Source organism: Vanellus vanellus (genome assembly GCF_965231255.1).
Source record: "Vanellus vanellus genome assembly, chromosome: 11".
Taxonomy (NCBI): domain Eukaryota; kingdom Metazoa; phylum Chordata; class Aves; order Charadriiformes; family Charadriidae; genus Vanellus; species Vanellus vanellus.
The window spans coordinates 22,090,617-22,110,824 of NC_138916.1; the positions used below are offsets into that span (position 1 = coordinate 22,090,617).

Sequence of the window (20,208 nt, forward strand, 5' to 3'; positions counted from 1 at the left end):
CTATCCCAAAGGATTTGCCCATCCTGCCGGCTACGCTGCTGCCTCTCGGGACCCCGGGTTCACTTGCTGTCAGGAAAAATGCATCAAAGCCAGAATTGCTAAGATGGGGCATGGTGTTCCAGCCCTGCCTAGTTGCTTACCTTGCCAGAGCAGTTTGCTAGCCTTTCTGGGACCTACGCCGTGAAGAAAAGCTGGGAAACAGGATGCTTACAGTCTCCAAAACCAGGAGACAAACCAAGATATCTCTTAGGAATGATCTCTAAGCACAGATTCTGGTTTTTAAAAATAGCTGCTCCCAATCCAGAATGCAAACACATCCCAGAATATCCCATGTTTTACTAATTAGTATTAAAAAAAAAAAAAAAAGTTATTCTCAATACCCATGTCTTGCCCTTTTCTCTGAACCAGCTGGTTTGGACCCTGTCAGAGTCAGGAGACTGCATTAACCAAGCTGATGTACTAACCCATCAACTCCACACTCCTCTGAGATGTTGCCTTCAAGCTCATTATCCAAAGCCTAAATTGCAAAGAATTAGATACCTTCACTCTGCGTACCAGCAGGAAAGAGGGGGGGGAGTGTCAAATAAAATTCACAAGCCCACAATCTAATTAGGAAAAAAACTTCCAGTCCTGAAGCGTTTGTCAGTTTTTCATCCTGCAAAATGCATACTAATACCCTCTCCCCTGCACGCTGCGTGGGACTGCCATTACGCTGCTTCCATAACATGCCAGAAGTGATCAGCATTAGGCCTTCCTAATGTGTCTCAGAAACAATAGCAATTACAGAGTCGTCCATTCATATCTAAAGGCTTACCAGACTACAACTTCCCTCAGGAGGCTAAAGACATTTTATCGAAGCAATTATATTTATGTAGCATTAAAGTACTTTCTTTAAAGCCACGGCAGTTACCTTTTTGCATTAGAAGTAGAGCAGTAACGAGGAGCCCTCTCACCCAATCCAAACTCCTCCAAGCATTTTTTTTGCCTGTTTAAAGATTGCTAACACACACACACACCTTGAGGTTTCTGCTGCCTTTTTTTTTTAATGTTATTACACCCCCTTACCCGAGGGATCTGACATGCAGATTGGAGCCTATTTACATGACAAGGGACCAGAATGGAAGAAGCTCATCAGTTTATTCAGCTTTCCACGCTCTCATCATGTCATCAAGGACCTTGTGATGTCTGGCAATGCCATGAAGCCCCAACTTTCAGCATTTCGCAGTTCTGTCACCCTTAGCTTTCGTTATGTTAAAAGTGAGATGTTTTCAAGCTTTTTTTTTTTCCTGCATGAATCACAAATGCTAGAAACATGACTTAAGCGTATCATAACAGCTAAAAGTAAATAGACGACCGAAAGGAACTGATAAATTGGGATTTTTTTAATGTCAAGAATTCAGAATAAGTGTTATGATTTTGGGAGGGAAAAGACAGCTCAAATCACATTCTTAATGCTGGAAGCTGTCAATATAGGACATTGTTTATTTTCCACTTTTCCCCCCCTTTTCCTACAGGAAGCAAAGCAGCTCCCTAGAAATATTCCACCTATGAATTTCACAGCATGCATCGAAAAACTGAAATGTGAAGCCTTGGCGTGACATCTCAAATCTCCACCATTCAACAGCTGATCATATTTTCCCTTTGAGCTGCACCAGCTGCACCCCACCGGCACGCCTGGCTCGTGCGGGGCTGCCAGGAGGGGCCGGCGGCAAGTTTGGCAACCGGGATCCCGGCTTGAAGAGACATTTCCTTCAAATCAAATGCTGCACCTAGCTCTGACACACAGAAGGGGCTTTTTTAGTGCCTGTAGCACTAATAAGAGGAATGGATTCCTTGTGTTTGACCAACATTTCCTTGGATCTGGGCTCTCCATCTTCCTTCCCAAGCTCTTTGCATTGGAGAGCAAGAGCTATCATGACTCTCCACACTGGTGCTGCCCAGCTCAGGATCCCAAAAGGATCGCCCAGTGCCTCGCCTGTCCTTTTTGAGTAGGAAACCAGCAGCCTGAATTTTGCAGCTGGCAGAGCATCCTGCAGGCACAAAAACTAACCCCATCCCTCCTGCCTCCCTGGTCCTGGGGATGCCGCAAGGCTGGACTGGCTCCTGGCCGCCTTGCCACGTTGCAGCCAACCGTTGTACTGGCCTAAGGATGAACTTGTTGCCATGGCAGGAGTCGAAGCATGCGATGTGCTGCCGGCATGGTGGCGAGTGGCAGCACGGAGCGCCGGCTGCTCCTCCACAACGGCTTTTTGTTGTTCCTTTCTCACCAAGGCGGCCCCGTCACAATGCGCCCATCCTCTTGCCGCACTGGAGCAGCCTGGCAAGATCCAGCTGACCGTAAAACGCAGCAGCACCGTGGCCAAGGGCCCAACATCACATCTATCTACTGCAAACTCTGCCTCTTTCCTGCCTGCTGCAGGGCAAAGCACGGGAAAGCAGACCCCACGGCACCAGGTGAGCCTCCCAGTGCAAAGACAGGACATAAAGGGATTTCAAAGTTTTGAGGCAGGAGCTCTGTCCAATACAGAGAAGGACATTTTAAGTGAGGGGAAATAGCATCACTCGAAAAGGAGGTAGTCTCCATCTCTCCATTTCCTCACTGCTGCTGGGATGTTTGTCACAGGACAGGCTTAGCTCGGCTGCTGGGTAGTGCCTTTTAAAACTCCCTTACAGCTTTGATTAGCCTTGCTAAAACTTAGGGCATCTCTTATTCATACACTAATTAATGGCAGGCTCAGAAGAAGTTGGTATCCCTCAACGCTGCAGATTTTAACAAGGAGAAATACAAAGGTAGACTTAAAAATAAAAGCAATGCTCCTTCCTGAGCAGCGGTTTCAGTGCCTCGGAGATTACAAGCCAGCCCTGCTCTGCGTGTCAGCAAGCCTTTCCAAAATAATGAGCCTGCTTCCGTCCCAAGCAGCTCCTGTTGCACTGGAAAAATGAGCAGAAAGGTATTATGGGCTCACACTCACCAGATGGATGTCCTGCTTTGTTCTCCGCTTACAGAAAACCCTACACATACAGTTTGGATTATCTTCATTGTAATTCTAATCACCACCTCTCTGTAAGGGAGGGAGGGAGGGAAGGATCTTTGCCTCGGTCAGGAGAGCTAATTAAAAGTTGTGAGTCATCCAGACTTCACCGCACATTGGAAATGCTTTTGGAAGATCAGGTAATCTCTCATTCTTGGGGGAACCTAGTTAGCAAAAGAAAAATCACGGAGGCTCCCCTTGGGCAGGGAGCTCTACAAGAACAAATCCCGTTTCCCCCCTGGGATGCAGCGGCAGCGTGAATCCAGGAGGCGCTTCAAACGTATGCAAACTATGCTTTAAAACAGAAAGGCTTGTACATGTTCCCCAGCACAGAAACACAAACACCTCCTGTGTACCTATACACACGCTGACTTTTAAAACTCATTGTCTAAGAGACTTTTGCATAGGTATATACAATGCGGGGACTTCTGTCCTCCCCTAAAAGAACTTATGAACCCTCTGGCTGGTTCCTGGATGGCTGGGTACAACCTCAAAGGTCTCAGAAAAACCAGACGCATGAGCCTCATGAAAACCAACAGCCAGCAGCGACGTGAGGTCCATGCAGCGCCCCAACTCCTCAACCCCAATTAGCCACAGAGCAATCAGCACCGAGCAGCGCACCCAGAGGGAACTGGCCTCCCCAGACCCGCTGCGGTGGGAATGAGCTGCCGGTGCCGATAACAAGCTCTGACAGCTTCAAGTGGGGTCAGGGCCCCCCACGCCAGCTCAGTGCAGACAGGCTGCAGGCAATGGGCCCCCAAATCCAAAGGGGCTGGGAGGAGCTGGGGAGCACCAATGTCTCCGTCCCCAATTCCTGGAGACACAAGGGCATCAGAAGAGTTGCCCAAGGTCACACGGGACAGCAGGAGCGGAATCAGGCTTCCCAAGGTATCAAACGCCATGCTGCTTCAGCTAAAATGGTCAAGTCTGTATCTAGCACCCAGATGTTGACCAGTCCCTGTCATTTAGAGGTACTGGGCAGAGCCTGAGACCTCATGAAGGTCTAGAGTACCCATGGCTCTCCCAAGGGACAAGGAAGCTGTTTTCTCTTTGGCTACCATAAAACCAAAAAAGATTATTTTTGTTGTCATCCTTCAAAGGGCCAGTCCAGCATGCGAAGACTTTTTCGTCTCTCTCCCCTCCCTTCTTTTGAGAGAGAGTTTGAGCTGATGCCCTTGGGGCCCTGCCTCTCCTCTGCCCCCGCATATTAGGATCACTAATGAAAGACACAGTCAGGACTTTCCCTCCCACCCCTTTACACATTGCTGTGGGAAACCATGGTGAGATGGACATGGAAGCTGCTCCAAGCAAACAAAGTGCCTCGGCCAGTACCCTTACCCCAGCAGGAGCTGCCAGGCTGGAGACCAAAGGTCCACGGCCGCATTGCTTGGCCATTCAGAGCAATGTCACTGCAATGTCACCGCAGAGAGCTCAGGATGAGAGCAAGCCCCTGGACCAAGGCTGAACATCCCACTGCCCTCTGGGGAAGATGCTGAGCTGCAGAGGAAAAAACTGGTAATGGGCAAACCACACCGAAGAACAAGGGGAAACAGGGGACTGCTGCTTCAACCTGATCGTTTTGGAGGTTAGCTCAGTACCATAAATCTATTTAGGTTCAAATCTATTTAGCCTTTGCTTCATGGGAACCCCATAGGCCCTGGAGAACCCTCTTTGCAAAAGGATGCTCCAGTCGATGCTCCCACCTTTCTGCCCAAGGCAAATCAAACCATAAATAGACATTATGCATTTCTACTACCAAAACGATTTGCAGACTGATTTTAACCGGCACTGGTTGGGGACCTGGACATTCACAACCAGCTCATCCCAAATACACATTAGCTCTGACTTTTTGTTTTATGTGAAGACTTGGGCAAACGTTTCTTCAATGCTCAGTGAAGCCATGAACCCAGCTTGCGCACCCTTGGCTTTGCCTTGCCCCTCCTGCTGCATCCATTACATCCTCGTTTATGAGAGTTCACTGTCCCTCTTCCCTCTTTGACACCTCCTCCAAACCAGTGTCCCTCTACAGTCTCAGCAAAGCACTGCAATCGCTGGTAGGGTGAGCTATGGCCTGAGATGAGGAGGGGCATCATCCTGCGCAGAGAGATGGGCAGGGAACGCAACACACTGTGCTTAAAAGCCACCAGCCAATGCGCAGTGCCATGCTCCAGGATAAATAATGCACCTCAAGAAACACAAGCTCCTGTTCCTGGCCAAGAACATCTTGCAGGGATCAATCATGACTTGATCCGGCAAGTTCGCTGTCCCTGCCCCTCCTGGGCACAGCAGGCAGGAAAACACTTGGTTTTCCCGCGATGAATAAGCACAGAAGTATCGACCAAATGCAGAGGAGTACAATGCTGCAGCTGAAGCATGCACACACTGAGCCTTTTCTGCTACCGCAACACTGCCACTCATTTACACACCAGCAGCCTAAAACTATCTCTTTTGTACACCCAAATTGATCCTCATTCTTAATTAGTGCTCTCAGTTGCAGCAAAATTTCATTTGTTTCTTCCAAACGTGGCCTGATCCATTGTTCCTCTCCCGTGACCTGTGAAAATTAGTCATTGAGCTCACTGACAGTGGTAAGTGCGAAATGCAGCATCAAAGGGACATAATAGGGGCCTCTTAGGACTGACAAAAAAACACCATTAATCAAGGCGTGCTCAAGAGGTGCCAACTTACTGAGGCATGTGAGTGGCGCTGGTCCCAAGCACGGGCCCTCCCGCGGGATGCTGGATCCAGAGGGATGTGCGGGCGCGGGAGAGGTCCCCATCGCCCTGAGGACCGCAGCCTGCCCCAGGCAGGCGGGCGCGTGCGGGGAGGAGCAGCTACCCCAGCATTGCCGCTCCCTGAGCAGGTGGTCTCTGCTCTACGCGTCCCAAGGATCTGTCCACCTGCTTTCCGAAAGAGGTTACGCAGCCACGCTTTTCCAGGCAGCTCCTTGGTTTAGAGAGTGGGGATGGAGCTTGTCTCGTGACAGCCAGTGCCCCGCTTTAACTGCATCCCATGGCCCCTACTACTGCCAGGAGCAACGTACGGGACACCACACCAGATCAGGAGGGAGATGTCAGCATGTCCATCTCTGTTTCCAGAGCTAACAGGCTCCCAGACACACGACATCGTCTGTCCAGCAGCACCCTGCACTGACCCCCTTGTGCGATCCCAGGACCGAGCTGAGGGGGAAGGCACAAACTGCACAGACAGACCAGAGCGGTGTGGAAGCTGCAGCAAAATCACCCAGGGAATTATCCCAGGGACTGGGGCCTGAGACCCCTACGGACAAACCTGCGCAGGTACAAACCCAGGAGAGTCCCGCTGAGCCGGTGAGACAGCAGCAGGGCAGCTGAAAGGGTAAGGGACCAATTTTAGCTGGTCGGGGCAGAGAGAGTTTTAACACCAGAAAACCAAAGCAAAGAGGTAAATCTGCAAAATTCAGGCTTCCCTAGCAAAGCAGTGTGTTTAAACCCTCTCCTGCAAATCCGTGTCATTAAACAGAATAAGTTGGACTCGGCAAATCCAAATGACTTTCACTTTCAAGGTCCTGCATTCAGAAGCCCACAATGGAGAACAATGAGGTAGAGAAAAAGCCGGGGATCTTGATGCCGCATTCAGAAGGCCATCTGGTCCGGCCGGCACAGCCAGCGCTGGGAACGGGCAGCGTCGTGGGTTGAGATTTAATCTGAGCCACTTATTGAGTGACCTCAGGCGAATCGTTTGACCTCCTTTTGCCTCAGTCAACCCAACTGTAAAATTGGGTTTAAAGCAAGAACCTCTCTGAAAACCATATGCTGTGCCTAGGAGGAGTGGGAGCAGACTCCCCAACAACAGAGCTGCAACGGTGGGTAGAGCCAAAACCGGAGCAGAGGAGGCCGTGCATGGAGCTGGGATCCAGCATCCCTTGGTGTCAGAGAGCTCTGGACAACAGGTCTCCCGGCTCCCATCCTGCCAGCCCTGGGAAAGCAGCTTCGGGCCCCGCGCAGGGACTCGCCCGTAAGAGGGGATTTGTGAGGTCTGCCCTCGCTCATATCACTACTGTACCCAAAGACCCCAAACACTCAAAGCAGGGTCCCCAAATCCCAATCTCATAGTAGGCAGGCATCAACACAAAAGACACGGCCCTGACAAAATCAGGTATCTTTCTCTACAGCTTCTGTGCCCTTTTATTTATTTACATATTTTGCTGTTTTCAGTAACTGTGGGTTACAGCCATAACCAGAGCTTCGAGGCAAACGCAGCCATGCTTTCCTTTAACTCACTGGTTACCCACTAGATCAAGAGCATTGATCGCTCTGGTCAAATGGCGCCAAAAATCAATTCCTACTCACATCCTTGCCAATGAACAGCAGCAGAAAAGCAGCTCCCCTCTCACCTGGGCACCAGCCTTTCCCCGGCACTGCACACCCTTCGCCTCTTGGCAGGTTCGCAGGGAAGCGACGGCTCAGATAAAACACCATCCCGAGCTAATGCAGGTCCCCAGTAAACACAAAATAGCAGCTTACCCCCCCTCCCCCCGCAAGGTGCTCACAGGGGTGTGCAAAAGATGGCAGTGATGGTAAATCCACCCACCCCGGGTTCAGAGAGGGGAAACTGAGGCACAGCTGGTGCATTGATGTCACTGGCCACACCATGGCCAGCCGGGACCCTTACAGGGCAGAATGAGAGCGAAATCCATATATAACCACCACGCCATCACCAGCCCACTGGAAAAACAACTGTATAACTAGTAGCTTACAAATCCTTAAGCTGAGGCAAGCCTAAGCAGATAAAGAGCTGCTCTAGGTGACAGCACCAAAGAGACCACAGGGTGATGACTGCAAGCAGAAGACGAAGGCAGTAGAGACCTGCCCTCCCGAATAAAGTAATGGAGGACGGTGGCCCCACGCTTCAAGGAGAGGCTGGAGCAAAGCAGCAGGCAGAGGGACAAGCAGTGTAAAAGCATGTGAGGCTGGGCACCATGCTGTCTCCTCAGAGCTGCCCACGTGGGTACCAGCAGAGCATCACCCCATGTTAAAAAAGCAGGCAGTAAACTTGGGAGTATCCTCACGCTGCAGGCACGGGCTGCAGAGATGTCAGAACTTCCTCAGCTGTGCTCCAAGAGTTAATTGAGACAAATAACTCAGCAGTGCTACCATTAATGAAATTCTTCTGATATATTTCCCCTGAGCTTTCTATAAATGACTAAGTGACATTACTGCCTGCAGTGCAAACCCCCTATATGAGAGATAACATTGCCGGAGCTAAGGTTGGCACATCCACGTTAGAAGCCTTGCGAAGAAGTGCAAGATGATATTTAAATAACTATCACACTGCTAAGAAATGAGCAGCCAAAAGAAATATGGTCTTATAATGTGCTCACGTCTCAGGATGAATCCTGGCTGTTACATGCAGACACTGAAATGAAGTGGGTGGCAAGTGACAAACTCTTTTAATCCCACAAATCTACTAAAATTCCTAGTCAAATCTTTCTGATCTCCCTCCAGTGACTCCAATATTTGTACATTTGTTTTGCAGCACACATAGGGCCAAATACTGCAACTGTACAGATGTGAGAGGCAGCATCGCATGAGCCAGCATGTCCTGGAGGCACCCAAAAGAGCTGATGGAGGGAACTAACCCACTCACCCATCATCTCCATCCCCTGGGAACCTCTCACAGTCTTTTTGCTTTACTTAATTTCTTTTTCTTTCCTTTTTTCAGGAATTCCTCATGGGTATTTTTCTCCTCTGAGACCCACTGCTACAAGCCCAGAACTTGCTCCGGGCTTACCAAGAACCATGAGCATTCGAAGTACAGACAATAAAGAAGCATCACTGGCATCAGGACTGAACCTTTATGCTCAGCATTTAGGAAGAAAGGGCATTAAATGCAAGTGGAGCCACAATTAAAAAAAAAAAAAAAAAAAAGTTGTTTGTGGATGTAGGAAACTTTGCATGCAACACCAGGAGTTAAACTGCAATAAAATGCAAAAGACCACTAGCCAAAAGTTCCTGGGAGTAACAAGACCGTGCCTCCAGAGCCACAAACCGACACCAGGACACTTGCTTTAAAAGCATACCTTTACCTCCAGCACGTGTTTCGTGTTTCACACCACTAAAACGTGTCATCACAAAAGTATCCTGCTTCCCACTGCTGAAACAGGTTCACTTCATCTAAGCACAAGCTATAGGTATGGCTCTGCTGACAATATGGATAATGTATGTACACAAGAAAAACCAACCGCAAACTCATGCGCTTAAGGTCTGCCTTGATGTTTTCAGCTGAGATGTACAATCTGCATCCAAACAGTGGCACTGCCCAGGAAATACCTTGGTGACAACTTTGGTGCCACCTTATTTAAACCTTAATTTAAAATGCTAACTTCATAATGAGTGGAACAAAACTGTGTAAAAACATTTCCCACTCTAATCCTGGTTTGATCCCCCCAGTATGGCCTTCTTTTGTAATTACATCCCTTTGTGATCTCACTCTAATGCCTTGTATTGTGACCCATAAAATAATCAGCCCCCTTTGTCTCTCCCTAATCCTTTTAGACTTCCTTCTTGTCTCTACACTCTTATAAATGCTGCCATTATTTGGGCTCAGCAGCTCTTCCCACCACCCCAGAGCTTGGAAAGGGGGCTGCAGGTTAAACCCTGAATATATTCTGTGCAGAGGAGCTGAAATGATGGGAAGATCTTTGCCGCTTTAAAAACACCGCAATTCCCAACCTCCTCCCCTAGCCACACAGCTTGGCAGGGAAAACAACTTGCAAGCATGCATATGCACCGGACCTCCTCCCTTTTTCTATTTTGCAGATGACCTTGAGACCCCTGGCCTGGAGGTCGCAGCAGCCAGTGCATTTGCAGGGAGAGCATGCCTCTCCCCAGGCTGGGCAAGTGGATCTGCAGCCGCTGCCTGCAGGATCAATGCAGAGAAGACACATAACATCTGCCTTGCTCAGGCTATCAATCCTGCCCTCCTGCCAGCACAATAAGTGCCATGGACAGCCAGGCACAGTGGGATGGAGCAGTGGGATTTGGGGTAGGATGCAGAAGGGAAGAGGGTAAGGGAGTAGAGAAGGGCGCAAGGATGTGTAGCGCTATCCTTGGCTACAAAACAGTCCCCCCACCGCAAGATGCAAGGAGGAAAGCATCTTTACAAGCCCAGATCTCTCCAGAGCTATTCTCAGGTCCCACAGCACTTCAAATATTGGGCAGGTCCATTTCACCAAACTTCAAGAAACCTCTTTGGCTCTAAGTTGCACAATTGATTTACTTTCCTTCTTTCCTTTTTTTTTTTTTTTTTTAACAGCACCAGATCAAACAGGGAAAATTGCTACTCTCAGGCCGGATGCGTGCAGAGCCTGATCCGATACCCAGTTTGATGGTGATTTCCAATTAGTGGTAACTGCTTGTTATTGAGTGATATAATCAATGGGTCTTACTCCACCGGCCGGGCTGTGATTTATGATGATGTGGAGCTAGCTCCATCAAATTATAGCATCGGCAAAAAGGGCTGGAAATGCCATGAGACAACACGATCAGAGTCAAGTAAGGCCAAGTTAAGCAAAGGGTGTTGATGAGGAGAAAAGCAGCTGCCTTTTGGGGAGCTCACCTTCCAAAGGAGTGGACTGTAGCCATTACTGTTGCTCAGAGGGTATCTTCATCCACAGACAGCAAAGGCACGCATCAGCTTCTGGCACGCACAAGGGAAATACAGCTCCTCAAAGAGACCCGCAAAGACACAGCCCAGCAGTGCCTCCAGAGAGCACTCTGCCTACAAAACTGATTTTAATTAAGACAGCTCGGAGTCTTGCGAAATTATGAAACTGTCACAAGGAGAAAAAGATCTGTGTTCAATAACCTGATCAGATTATAAAAACATGTTGCATTCCACAACCTTTTAAACTAACACACCAGGGTTTGAACAGACGCAGAAACAGCAAGCGAAAAAATTCCAACCAGCATGTTAGGCAGAGGGTGGAAACGCTGAAGGCCTCCACTCGGCTCAATCACGCGTAGGCTTCTTGCACACTTGTACTTGTTAAAAAGACGGTTATGCTACAAAAATATTATCAACGTGTTTAGCACCTGATCTGCCAATCCACAAACCAGTCACAATCCACCTCGCTCTGCTGAGCATCTTCAGTTAATAACGACATATAGAAAGTCCCCTGAATTTTAGTTAAAGAAATTTCATGACCCAATTTCTAGGATGAAGGTTTTAAGTGCCCTCTCCATGGGGAAACCACAGGCACCTTGAGCCCATCGGGGCTGCACGCGCAGTGGCTGACAGCAGCATATTCTTCCAGTTAAATTTTATTCAATGCCAAGTGTCGAAGTAAATTTCAAACATAAAAATATGATATCCATCCCACATTTCCTGAATGCAAATATGTACATTCCTCCGAGCCAAGAAGATTATATTCCAAGCAATAATACAAAGCCAGGGTCTGTAACGGTGATATGAGACTAACAGCCTGCCTTTGAAGACAGCGAAAAGTGCAGCAGAGCTCTCGAGGGGCTCTGGTCTGTCAGATCCCTTTTATTCCTCAGTAGCACGGCCTTGATCAACTTTCAAGATTTTTGTTTGTGAAAGGTTTTTATTTCTCCTTTGCTTTTGTGTTCAGATGTCAGGCTCAGAGGGAAGAAGAGATCAGCATTGGGATGGGGTTTTACCCACCGGCAGTATTTACTCTGCTCCGCAAATGTCTGTTTAGCGCTTGGGTTTTTTTTCCTGCCAGGCAGCCAGCACCCATTCTTTCAATGCAATGGTCCCGTTATCTCTAAAATGGGGACAAACACTTGCTTATCGGGACTTGGGGCAAGGAAAATCGCTATTACTTGTGTGTAACCACCCTGAGACATGTGGGCTCGAGGGAACAGCTGTGATTCATTCTTTGGAGATTTCATCTACGTTTAAGCTGAGTTCTAAGTGCAAGTGCTAAAAGCTCACCCTGAGCAGCAGGTTACATTTGCCCACAACATCCCATTGTATTCCCACTATCTGCAGGCACCTGTGGCATCGAAGGCCAGATGCCCCCTGTTTTGTGCTGGCTTCACCGAGACCTTTTCTCAGGGCTGGCAAGAAACCAAGCCTGAAGCAAGAACAGGGTCCAGAAAATTTTCAACATGATCCCTTTTTCATTTTGATTCACGCGAAACTACGGCTACAAAAGGAACTGCTATTCAGGGACACACAGCACATCACATACATATTGATGCTGGAGCTGAGATAACACTGTTTATTGACAATCCACTATCCCAAAGGTAATTCCTCCGGCTCTCATGTCTCCTGTTTACAGGTCCAAGAATTTTGACATTGTGTTTGTGCGTCAGCCAGCTCCCAGCTCATAAATGCCAGAGCCGTTCACCAAAAGTGCTCCAAGGTTTAGCACCACAAGACTGACAAGTTTGAGATCCAGCTGCTAATCTGGCACGGACCCAAAGCCCTTGGCTCCTGGACAATGTCACTTCTTACCCGACTGAAAAGCTAGGTTTGCAGATGGCCACTTCATGCACTTGGGGATTGTTATACACAAGGGCTGGAGTGTTCCCTTGGTGGGCTGCCAGCCGGCCCCAGCGCTGCGGGGAGCAGGCAGCAGTGCTCCGAAAGGCCCCCCAGTTTGGGAAGAGCAGCCAGGGGACCTCGGCCCCAGACTTTGCCACAGACATTTCCTGCTTTGCACCAAAAATATCACAGAGCAATTTGCAAATGCAACAGAAGCGGTAGTAAGTGGCTTGCACAGAAAGAAGAGTGGTAGCCATCTCCCAAACAAGTTGGAGAACTCTTCAGTAGAACTCATGTAACAAACCAGCATTCGGCCAGGTCTGGGGGCCAGACCAGACACCTGTCCTCACACCCATATATAACCAACACCCAGCAGCAACTTCTGGTTCAATGTAAAAAAGATTAGCACCCGCACCCCCAGAGCCCACAGACAGTTTGTGGGCAAAGCTGGCCACCAACAGAACAGGGACAGAAACCACCATGACACCTCAGCTCTGCCATCAGTCCCAGGACAAACACAAAGCAGCAACCAGAGCTGGCAAGGGGGAACCCAGCAGCCTGCATGGCAAGAGACCCAACAGGACCAACTGCTCTGGCCACGGCAATGCAACAGGCTAAGCCAGGTACTGCGCAGGGCTGAAGTCACAGCCTGCCCTGTAATTCTTCCTCCCCCACCTTTAAATTTCATTCCCTGGCTGACATTTTCATCTCTCCTCTTTCGGGCTCCCCCACCAGACAGTCTGTCTGTTGTTAGACTTGCCCTCAAAGACACTGCCACGCCAGGTAGTAAATAAGACCTTGCTGCCTCCACACTGCCTGCCTTAAATAACAAAAGGAAAGAAACCGTGACCTTCAGAAGGTCTTTGCCTATGGTTTGGAAAGCACTGCCTGCCAAGCAGAGGCCAGCCATGCTGCACACCAAAGGGGCTTCCAAACCCATCGCAAGGAGATACAGGAACCACAGACTACTTCACCGCATGACTTTAATGTAATTTACCCCTCTGAGACGGGGAATTTATGGCTAGAAGGTGGCTTTTAGCCTTCTCCCTGAGAAGGCTGATTAGCTCTTCTTTTACACCTGGACACCTGGACAGCTGCACAGATTAGATGCCAGCCAGATCCCCACACCATCTCCAGGTTCTTTTTTCTCTTCCCTCTCTTTAACCCTCTCTCCCTGAACACCCAACACCCACTGTGCTTCCCTTCTGCTTCCCGGCCAGGGCCCCTTGCAGGATTGCCCCATGAGGTGTAGGTGGGACAACGCCCGTACTTACTCGCTGCCTGAATCTTCGCCTTCCGGCTCACCACCAGCCCGTAGTGGTTTTGCGCCATGCAGTCGTACTCGCCTTCATCCGAGGACCCATCTCCCCGGATCCTCTGGAAACGGGAGACATAGAGAGACCCATTGGCCAACATGAAGGCATTCTCGCTGTCCACGATCATCACGCCATTCTTCCGCCACGTGATGGTGATGGGCTGGATGCCCTCCACCTGGCAGTAGAGGATCAAGGGCTGCTCCTGCACAGCTATGTCATCGCTAGGCTCCACAACGAACGCCAGCTCGGAGGAATGGCCAAAATCTAAAATGAAGAGAAAAAGAGAGAGTCAGCAGTGTGTCCACAAGAAGCAGAAAGAGCCATCTGCTGTGGAAGCTTACAGGGAATGATGAAAACATCTTGGATAAAGCGGGCTACAACAGAGCTACAGGGTGCAAGTGTTTCGGAGAAACACTAAACGCTTGGGCATGCTTTGCCTCCCAAGGCTTTGCTATCAAAAAGCCTCAGGGCGCAATTTCCAAAGGCACAACCACAGGCACAGACCTTCAAGGCTGCCTTTGGCGACTCCAGTGAAGGGGACAGGCGGGCACACGCCTCCGGTGGCTCACCGAACCCCAGCTCCAATTCATACTCCCCTGCAGATTGCCTCTTCATGTCCCTTTGCAGGGGTGAAGCAATAGGCAATCAAAACTTGCACAAGCGTGGGGCATCAGCCTTTCCCACCCCAGGAGCAGAAGTTTACACGAATTCAAGAAATCTGCTCCTCTCCCCCATGTGACTAGGCGGGGAGGGGGCTGTGCCATGCCCCAGACCCGTCTGCAGCACAGCCGGCAGGGGCGAAGAGGGGGATCGGCAGCTCCCGATTCAGACCATATTGCCACCGGCATCTTTGCGACACTTCTCCTGCTTGGCAGAGCAGGAGGCTGTTTGCCTCTCGCACGTAACACCATGCCCTTCTGTCACTCTGGTCTCTCACGCTGTAACAGGCAAAGGACGGTGCTATTCACTCCTTAATGAAGAGCAAGTTAAGCACCAAAATACAAATGCACAATGTTCTGGCTCAGTGACACAAAAGCTTTCTAGCAAGGCAATTACACTAAACCAAGTCCAGGAGAGACAAGTTATTGCAGAATTCGTACCAACAATAGGCAAACCCTCGCTTCCCGTCACAGAGATACATCCTCATTTACTTCTTTTGCCAACAGAACATTTAAATACTATGTCTTTGGCATGTTACGCTTCACTTGGTCCAGCACACCTTTTTAGGGTATAATTTGCCATACAGTCATAATTAGACACTACACAAGATGACAGAAATAGAGCTATTGTTTAAAGATTAGACCAAAATACACGCTGACATGAAAGACAAAAAGCAACCACGAAACAGGAGTCATATAAATATTTGAAGGATGTAAATGCAGGGATGGAAGCAAACTTTTTTTTTTTTTTAAGAAGAGCAATGGAGAAGAAATTCTGGCAGAGTAAGAAAACTACAATTTCATCAGAACACGAGGAAAGCCTTTCTAAGAATTCTGCTGTGCAACAGCTTCTCAATGGGTGGAGGTTTCCAGCTGCTCAAACCTGCAATACAGCTTCTCCCCTATTTCATGGGCTCAGGGGGACCGGCTCCACAGCTGCTTGCAGAACTGGGACACCCACGGGCAAACACCAGCCACAGCACAGTCTTTGTAATGCCTGTCCCTAATACAGACCCCACCTAGGACAGGATCCCACCGCACCGGGCTCAAAAACAGAGTGGAGGGCAGATCATTAATGCATGGTAAAAAAAAGATATGAGAAGAGGCATTTATCCTAAAGAAAAAGAAGAAAAAAAGAGTGTCTTTTCTGCTCCGCAAACCCAGTGAGATTTTTTTTTTCTTTCTTTCTGTAAATCCCCATTGCTTTCTACGGCAACTTAAATTGGATTACGGGGGATAAACATTGAGTGCAACCTGAGCCGAGGCAGATGGACTGAGCAGACAAAGAAGGAAGGGGTAGCGCACGGCAGGTCAAAGGTACTGCTGTCAAGGTATGAGTGTGTGCAGGGAATGGACAAACTCTACTTAGTGACAGACACCTAAAACACACTCTTTATTAACCCATTAAGTCTTAAAATGTCAGGCTAGCTCCAGCCATCTCGGTGATCTATCGCTCACTGTGACTTTTTTTTTTTTTTTTATGAGATAGCCCTGGGGTCCTCTCAGCAAGTTAGACTACAGCCAGTACAAACCCATCAATTACTTTTTTTTTGTGAAAATTAAGGAATTAGATGAATGCTCTGCATTTTTCTGCAAAGTGGCCAGAGTCTCAACAGCACTTACCACACTGGGGCCCCATTCCCTGCGTGAGCACTCCTGGGAGTCAGGTAGGATAAGGACCCTCGTGTCCTGACACTGAACTGAGGGGGACTTCTGACTCCAGAAAGATTGATCAAGATTTCAGGATTTACCCTAACAGGCAATCAGCAAAAACCCTAATGAAATAAATGCCCCATCTTCCCCCAGCTCCCTCGTACTCTTAGATAAAACAGCTTATTATTATATGTACAATAAAAGGAAGAATCAACATAATTACATGCCCTTCCCACAATAGCTGTCATTATAATAACCATCATTAAGGCCTGTGATTGGAGATAATCATGTTTACCTCCATAAACATTCAGTCTGCATCCTAACTCCAGGCTGCTCAAGGAGCAGAAGTGATGACACTTATAATTAGGACTGGTGCCCTCAGACACATGCCAGGGTGGGGAAGGACACTGACTGGTCCTGGGGTCTCCTTGGGCTGTAGTCGAGAGCGGGACTGTGCCCCGAGGTGTGACACTGTACAATGGACAGTGTGTAACTGGTTTGTAACCTGCAGACACCTTGCAGTGTCCAGAAGCTCCTCAGTGGATGCTTTTCTCATGGGATGCTTTTCTAACCTTGAAGAAATCCCACTGCCTCTTTCCTGGGGCTTCAGGGCCAGGTAACCAACTAAACGGACACACGGGGAGTAGAAAGCCCACCCCACGTGGGGATTTGGGAGCAGCTCTATGTTTCACCCTGACATGGGCTTTCCAAGCAAATTCAGCCAAAAGTCCCTCTTCTCCTCAGATACTCAGATGCTGAAAGACGCAGAGAGGCATCTGCTGCTCTTCAAAAGTCCCTACACCTCTTCCTGGCACCATGGGCACATTAGACACCCTAAAGCTGCCTACCTGCACCATTAAATAGATAGATCTGAAATTGCCTTAAAATACTGAGCTTTGGCCCACAAGGGCCTCAGTATCCTAGTCTGCAAAATCCACAGGTTCTGTCTTTTGGGGGGGTGAATGTCCGAGTCTTGCAAATAGGTAAGTCCTTGGTGGCACAGTTGGCAAGACCCAAGCTAGCAAGCTGACCTGGGCATGTCTCCACCACCGTGACACTGCTGGTGCAGGGAAAGCTGAGCCCAGCAGGTCCCTGGCATGCAGAAAGCTCTGAGGAAGCAGCCATGGGCTCTTCTCCAGCCAAAGGTCTCCTTTAAGCCAGCCCCATTCCCTATGGCCCTCAGCCTCGTGGCTTAATCTGGGGGCACAGAGTGGGCTAGGTGAGAAGGATACCCCCCACAATGCCATGCTTCTACAGGGCATCATGTTCCTAGGAGGGGTTCTCAAAAAAGAATGAAGCCCTGGGATGCTGCGCACCATCAAGAACAGGTATGAGAAACTGGTCCACAAACAACCCAACCCAAGATCTACATGGCCGATCCATAGCCACTCTGGAGAGAACTGGGTACAAGGCATGGTAGAAACTAGGTGCCTTACACCATCTTCATCCCTTTCTAAATACCCGCCTTCATCCATTTGGCTGTAACCATGGAGTTATTCACATTAAAAATGGTTTTCAAGGATTGCGCTTCAAACAGGGACATTGGGATTTCACCTTCCAAGACTGGCACCGTGGGGCTCCAGGTCCAAACAGAGCCCTGTCTCCCTGGGATGCTCAGGATGAGAGACAAAGGAACTGGGATACTCGCAGAGGAATTTCCATGGCGGGACAAGAAGGCTCCTGGTCTTTGCTCTAGAGGTCAGCTCAGACGTGCAAGAGGGAGAGCACATACAAAGCAAAGAGGTAACGGGGGAAGAAGGGGAGCCAACTCCGTCAGCATAAATAACTGATTGTGGTTAGCAGTGAGGCACAGAAACAATGCTGCAAAGTTGGAAGTAAACGACACTTCAAAGGCACAGGGAAACAGTAAAAGTTCAATTAATTGAGAGAGAGACAGAGAGGAAATGACCAAAGCTGTGCACATTCACTCAGGGAGTCCGAAAGCCCCATCCCTCTTCAACGGCTGGCTGCGTATCCAAACCCAACTCATCCCACGCAACGTCCCGGGTACCTCCCGAAAAGGACTGTGAGGCAACGTGGCTCACAGCCACTCTCTGCTCAAGGCAGAAACTGTAAAACTCGGCTCACAGCAGCTTGAGTTTGTAGTTAGAGGCAGGGGCGTTAGGCAGGCAGCTGAGCAGACCGCTTGTCTCAACGCCGGCAGGCTGCGCCGGGGAGTGCGCAAGGGAAAATTGCTTTGCTTTCTGAAAAAGGATGGAGGAGGAAGCATTATTAGCTCTGACATAAAGGCCACAAGAAAATTATTGGAATCCTCATTCTACAAGTCTCCTTTTGAAAAACATTTACCGTCTCCCTGAGCAATACAATATGTGACTATATGTGCAAATATTTAACAAAAACTATTTTCCCTATTGATCAAGCAGACAGGCATACTCAGAGAAACCAATTAGCACTCGTGCTTTTGAACCAAGAGATTTATTTAGTGCTGAGAGAAAGAACTTCGAATTAATGTGAAGCTTAAAAGACACTTTGAAGTACATTTAAAAAAAATAAGTTTAATTATTTTTTACTTGACACTGTGATTCATGTTCAAAGCTTCAAAAGAACTTGCTCGTACCCTAACATTGTCCTTTTCCATTTGGGAAACACGATTTTGGCTCTCCCTCTCGTGCTTCTGAAAAATACAGCAGCTAATCTCACCGCTCTAATTAGCGGTGACATCCATCGCAAAGGACCTCGGTCACATCACGGCTCATCTTCCTGAACCCTGTCCAGCCCCACAGCCAGCAGGGCCATCCCTGCCCCGGGAGCACGCGGTCCCGACGGATGAAGCCTGTATTATTACTCTCTTTCTAGACAAGGAACATTAATCACAGGGAGATGAAATGACCTGCCAAGGGCCCGGTCTGAGCTCGTGGCAAGGCAAGTTATTGCAGCAACAGCCAGGTCCACCTCGCTCTTCCTGGCGCAGCATCGTCAGGAGCACCGGCGGGGAGACCCATGCAGACCCAGTTCCTCTCTCATCACATCAACAGCACAACATCCACCTGCAAACTGGCCCTCACCAGCAGAAATCTGCCCTCTCCTGATTTACCGTGTTTGTTCCCAGCCTAACACTGCATAAATCAGCAGTGACCCACCAGTGAGCCTTACCACCACCAAGGTTAGCTACTCTGGTCCTGCTTCTTATTGAAGCAAAAAGAAAGTGTCCCTGGACTCACGGGAGCCCACAACCAGAGGTTTTTATAGTGGAATGCAGGTGAGTATTAGGACCAAAAACCTGGGTGCAGGTTGGGACAGCCCTACAAAAAAAGGTCTCCTGTTTTTTCAGTGGTGGTTTGTATTTTTTTCAAAACCCTTCAGCAAATGGGAGGATATGGATGGAAGAGACATCTGAACCTGAAAGATGCTCTCCAGCAGATCATAACAGGTTTCAGGCTGATAAAATTGGCAACCTAAAAATCCAGCTGGTGCCCCCTTAAAACTCCTTGATGCTGACCCAGACCCTAAGGAGAAAATCACTACAGTGCAGTAAAGTGCAAATTGGCTCTTAAGGGCATCCAGAAAAATTTACATTTAAAGAAGAAGAGAATAGGCTGTAACAGGCCCAACATCTTGCTGGCAGTAAAGTTTACTAGCTCAGAATTTTTTATTCCCTTTCCTTTCAGACTAGAGGTTATATAAAGCGATTTTTCCATCAGGGCGCATAAACCACATCCACTCGTTAAGTGATTGCAGGAGGTCTCTGTTGAGGATAACACAACCTCTCGACCACCTGACGCAGAGCTCGGAGACATGCTCAGCACTGCTGCCCTCAATGGGGAGACAGATTTTAGCCAAGGAAGGCAAACACAGCCCAAAGAGCCAGAGAAGTTGCCCCAAATAATTTTCAGATGTTCGAGACCAGACTGGGCAAATCCCAGGAGGTCGCTTGTTAAACACAGCATGGAAGCTGGAAGCATTCACAGCACAAAGACCCTTTCCAGGACGAGCTCTGAGTCCTTGTGGGCTCTCCCATCCCTGAAAAAAAGCAGGGTAAAACCTGTTGGTATAGCTGGAAAGGGAAAAAACCTTTTCTGAGGTAATTGCCTG

General features: G+C 48.8%; 1 protein-coding gene across 1 annotated transcript in view; it reads right to left on the bottom strand.

The window, feature by feature from the left end:
- Positions 1–20,208, bottom strand: part of IGDCC3 (immunoglobulin superfamily DCC subclass member 3) — a gene marked incomplete at both ends in the record, with an annotated part of 105,260 nt that overhangs the window by 79,996 nt on the left and 5,056 nt on the right. Inside the window, one exon of the mRNA XM_082488993.1 lies at positions 13,802–14,107. Coding sequence (XP_082345119.1) covers positions 13,802–14,107 — 306 coding nt within the window. The remainder of the gene's footprint in view (positions 1–13,801; positions 14,108–20,208) is intronic.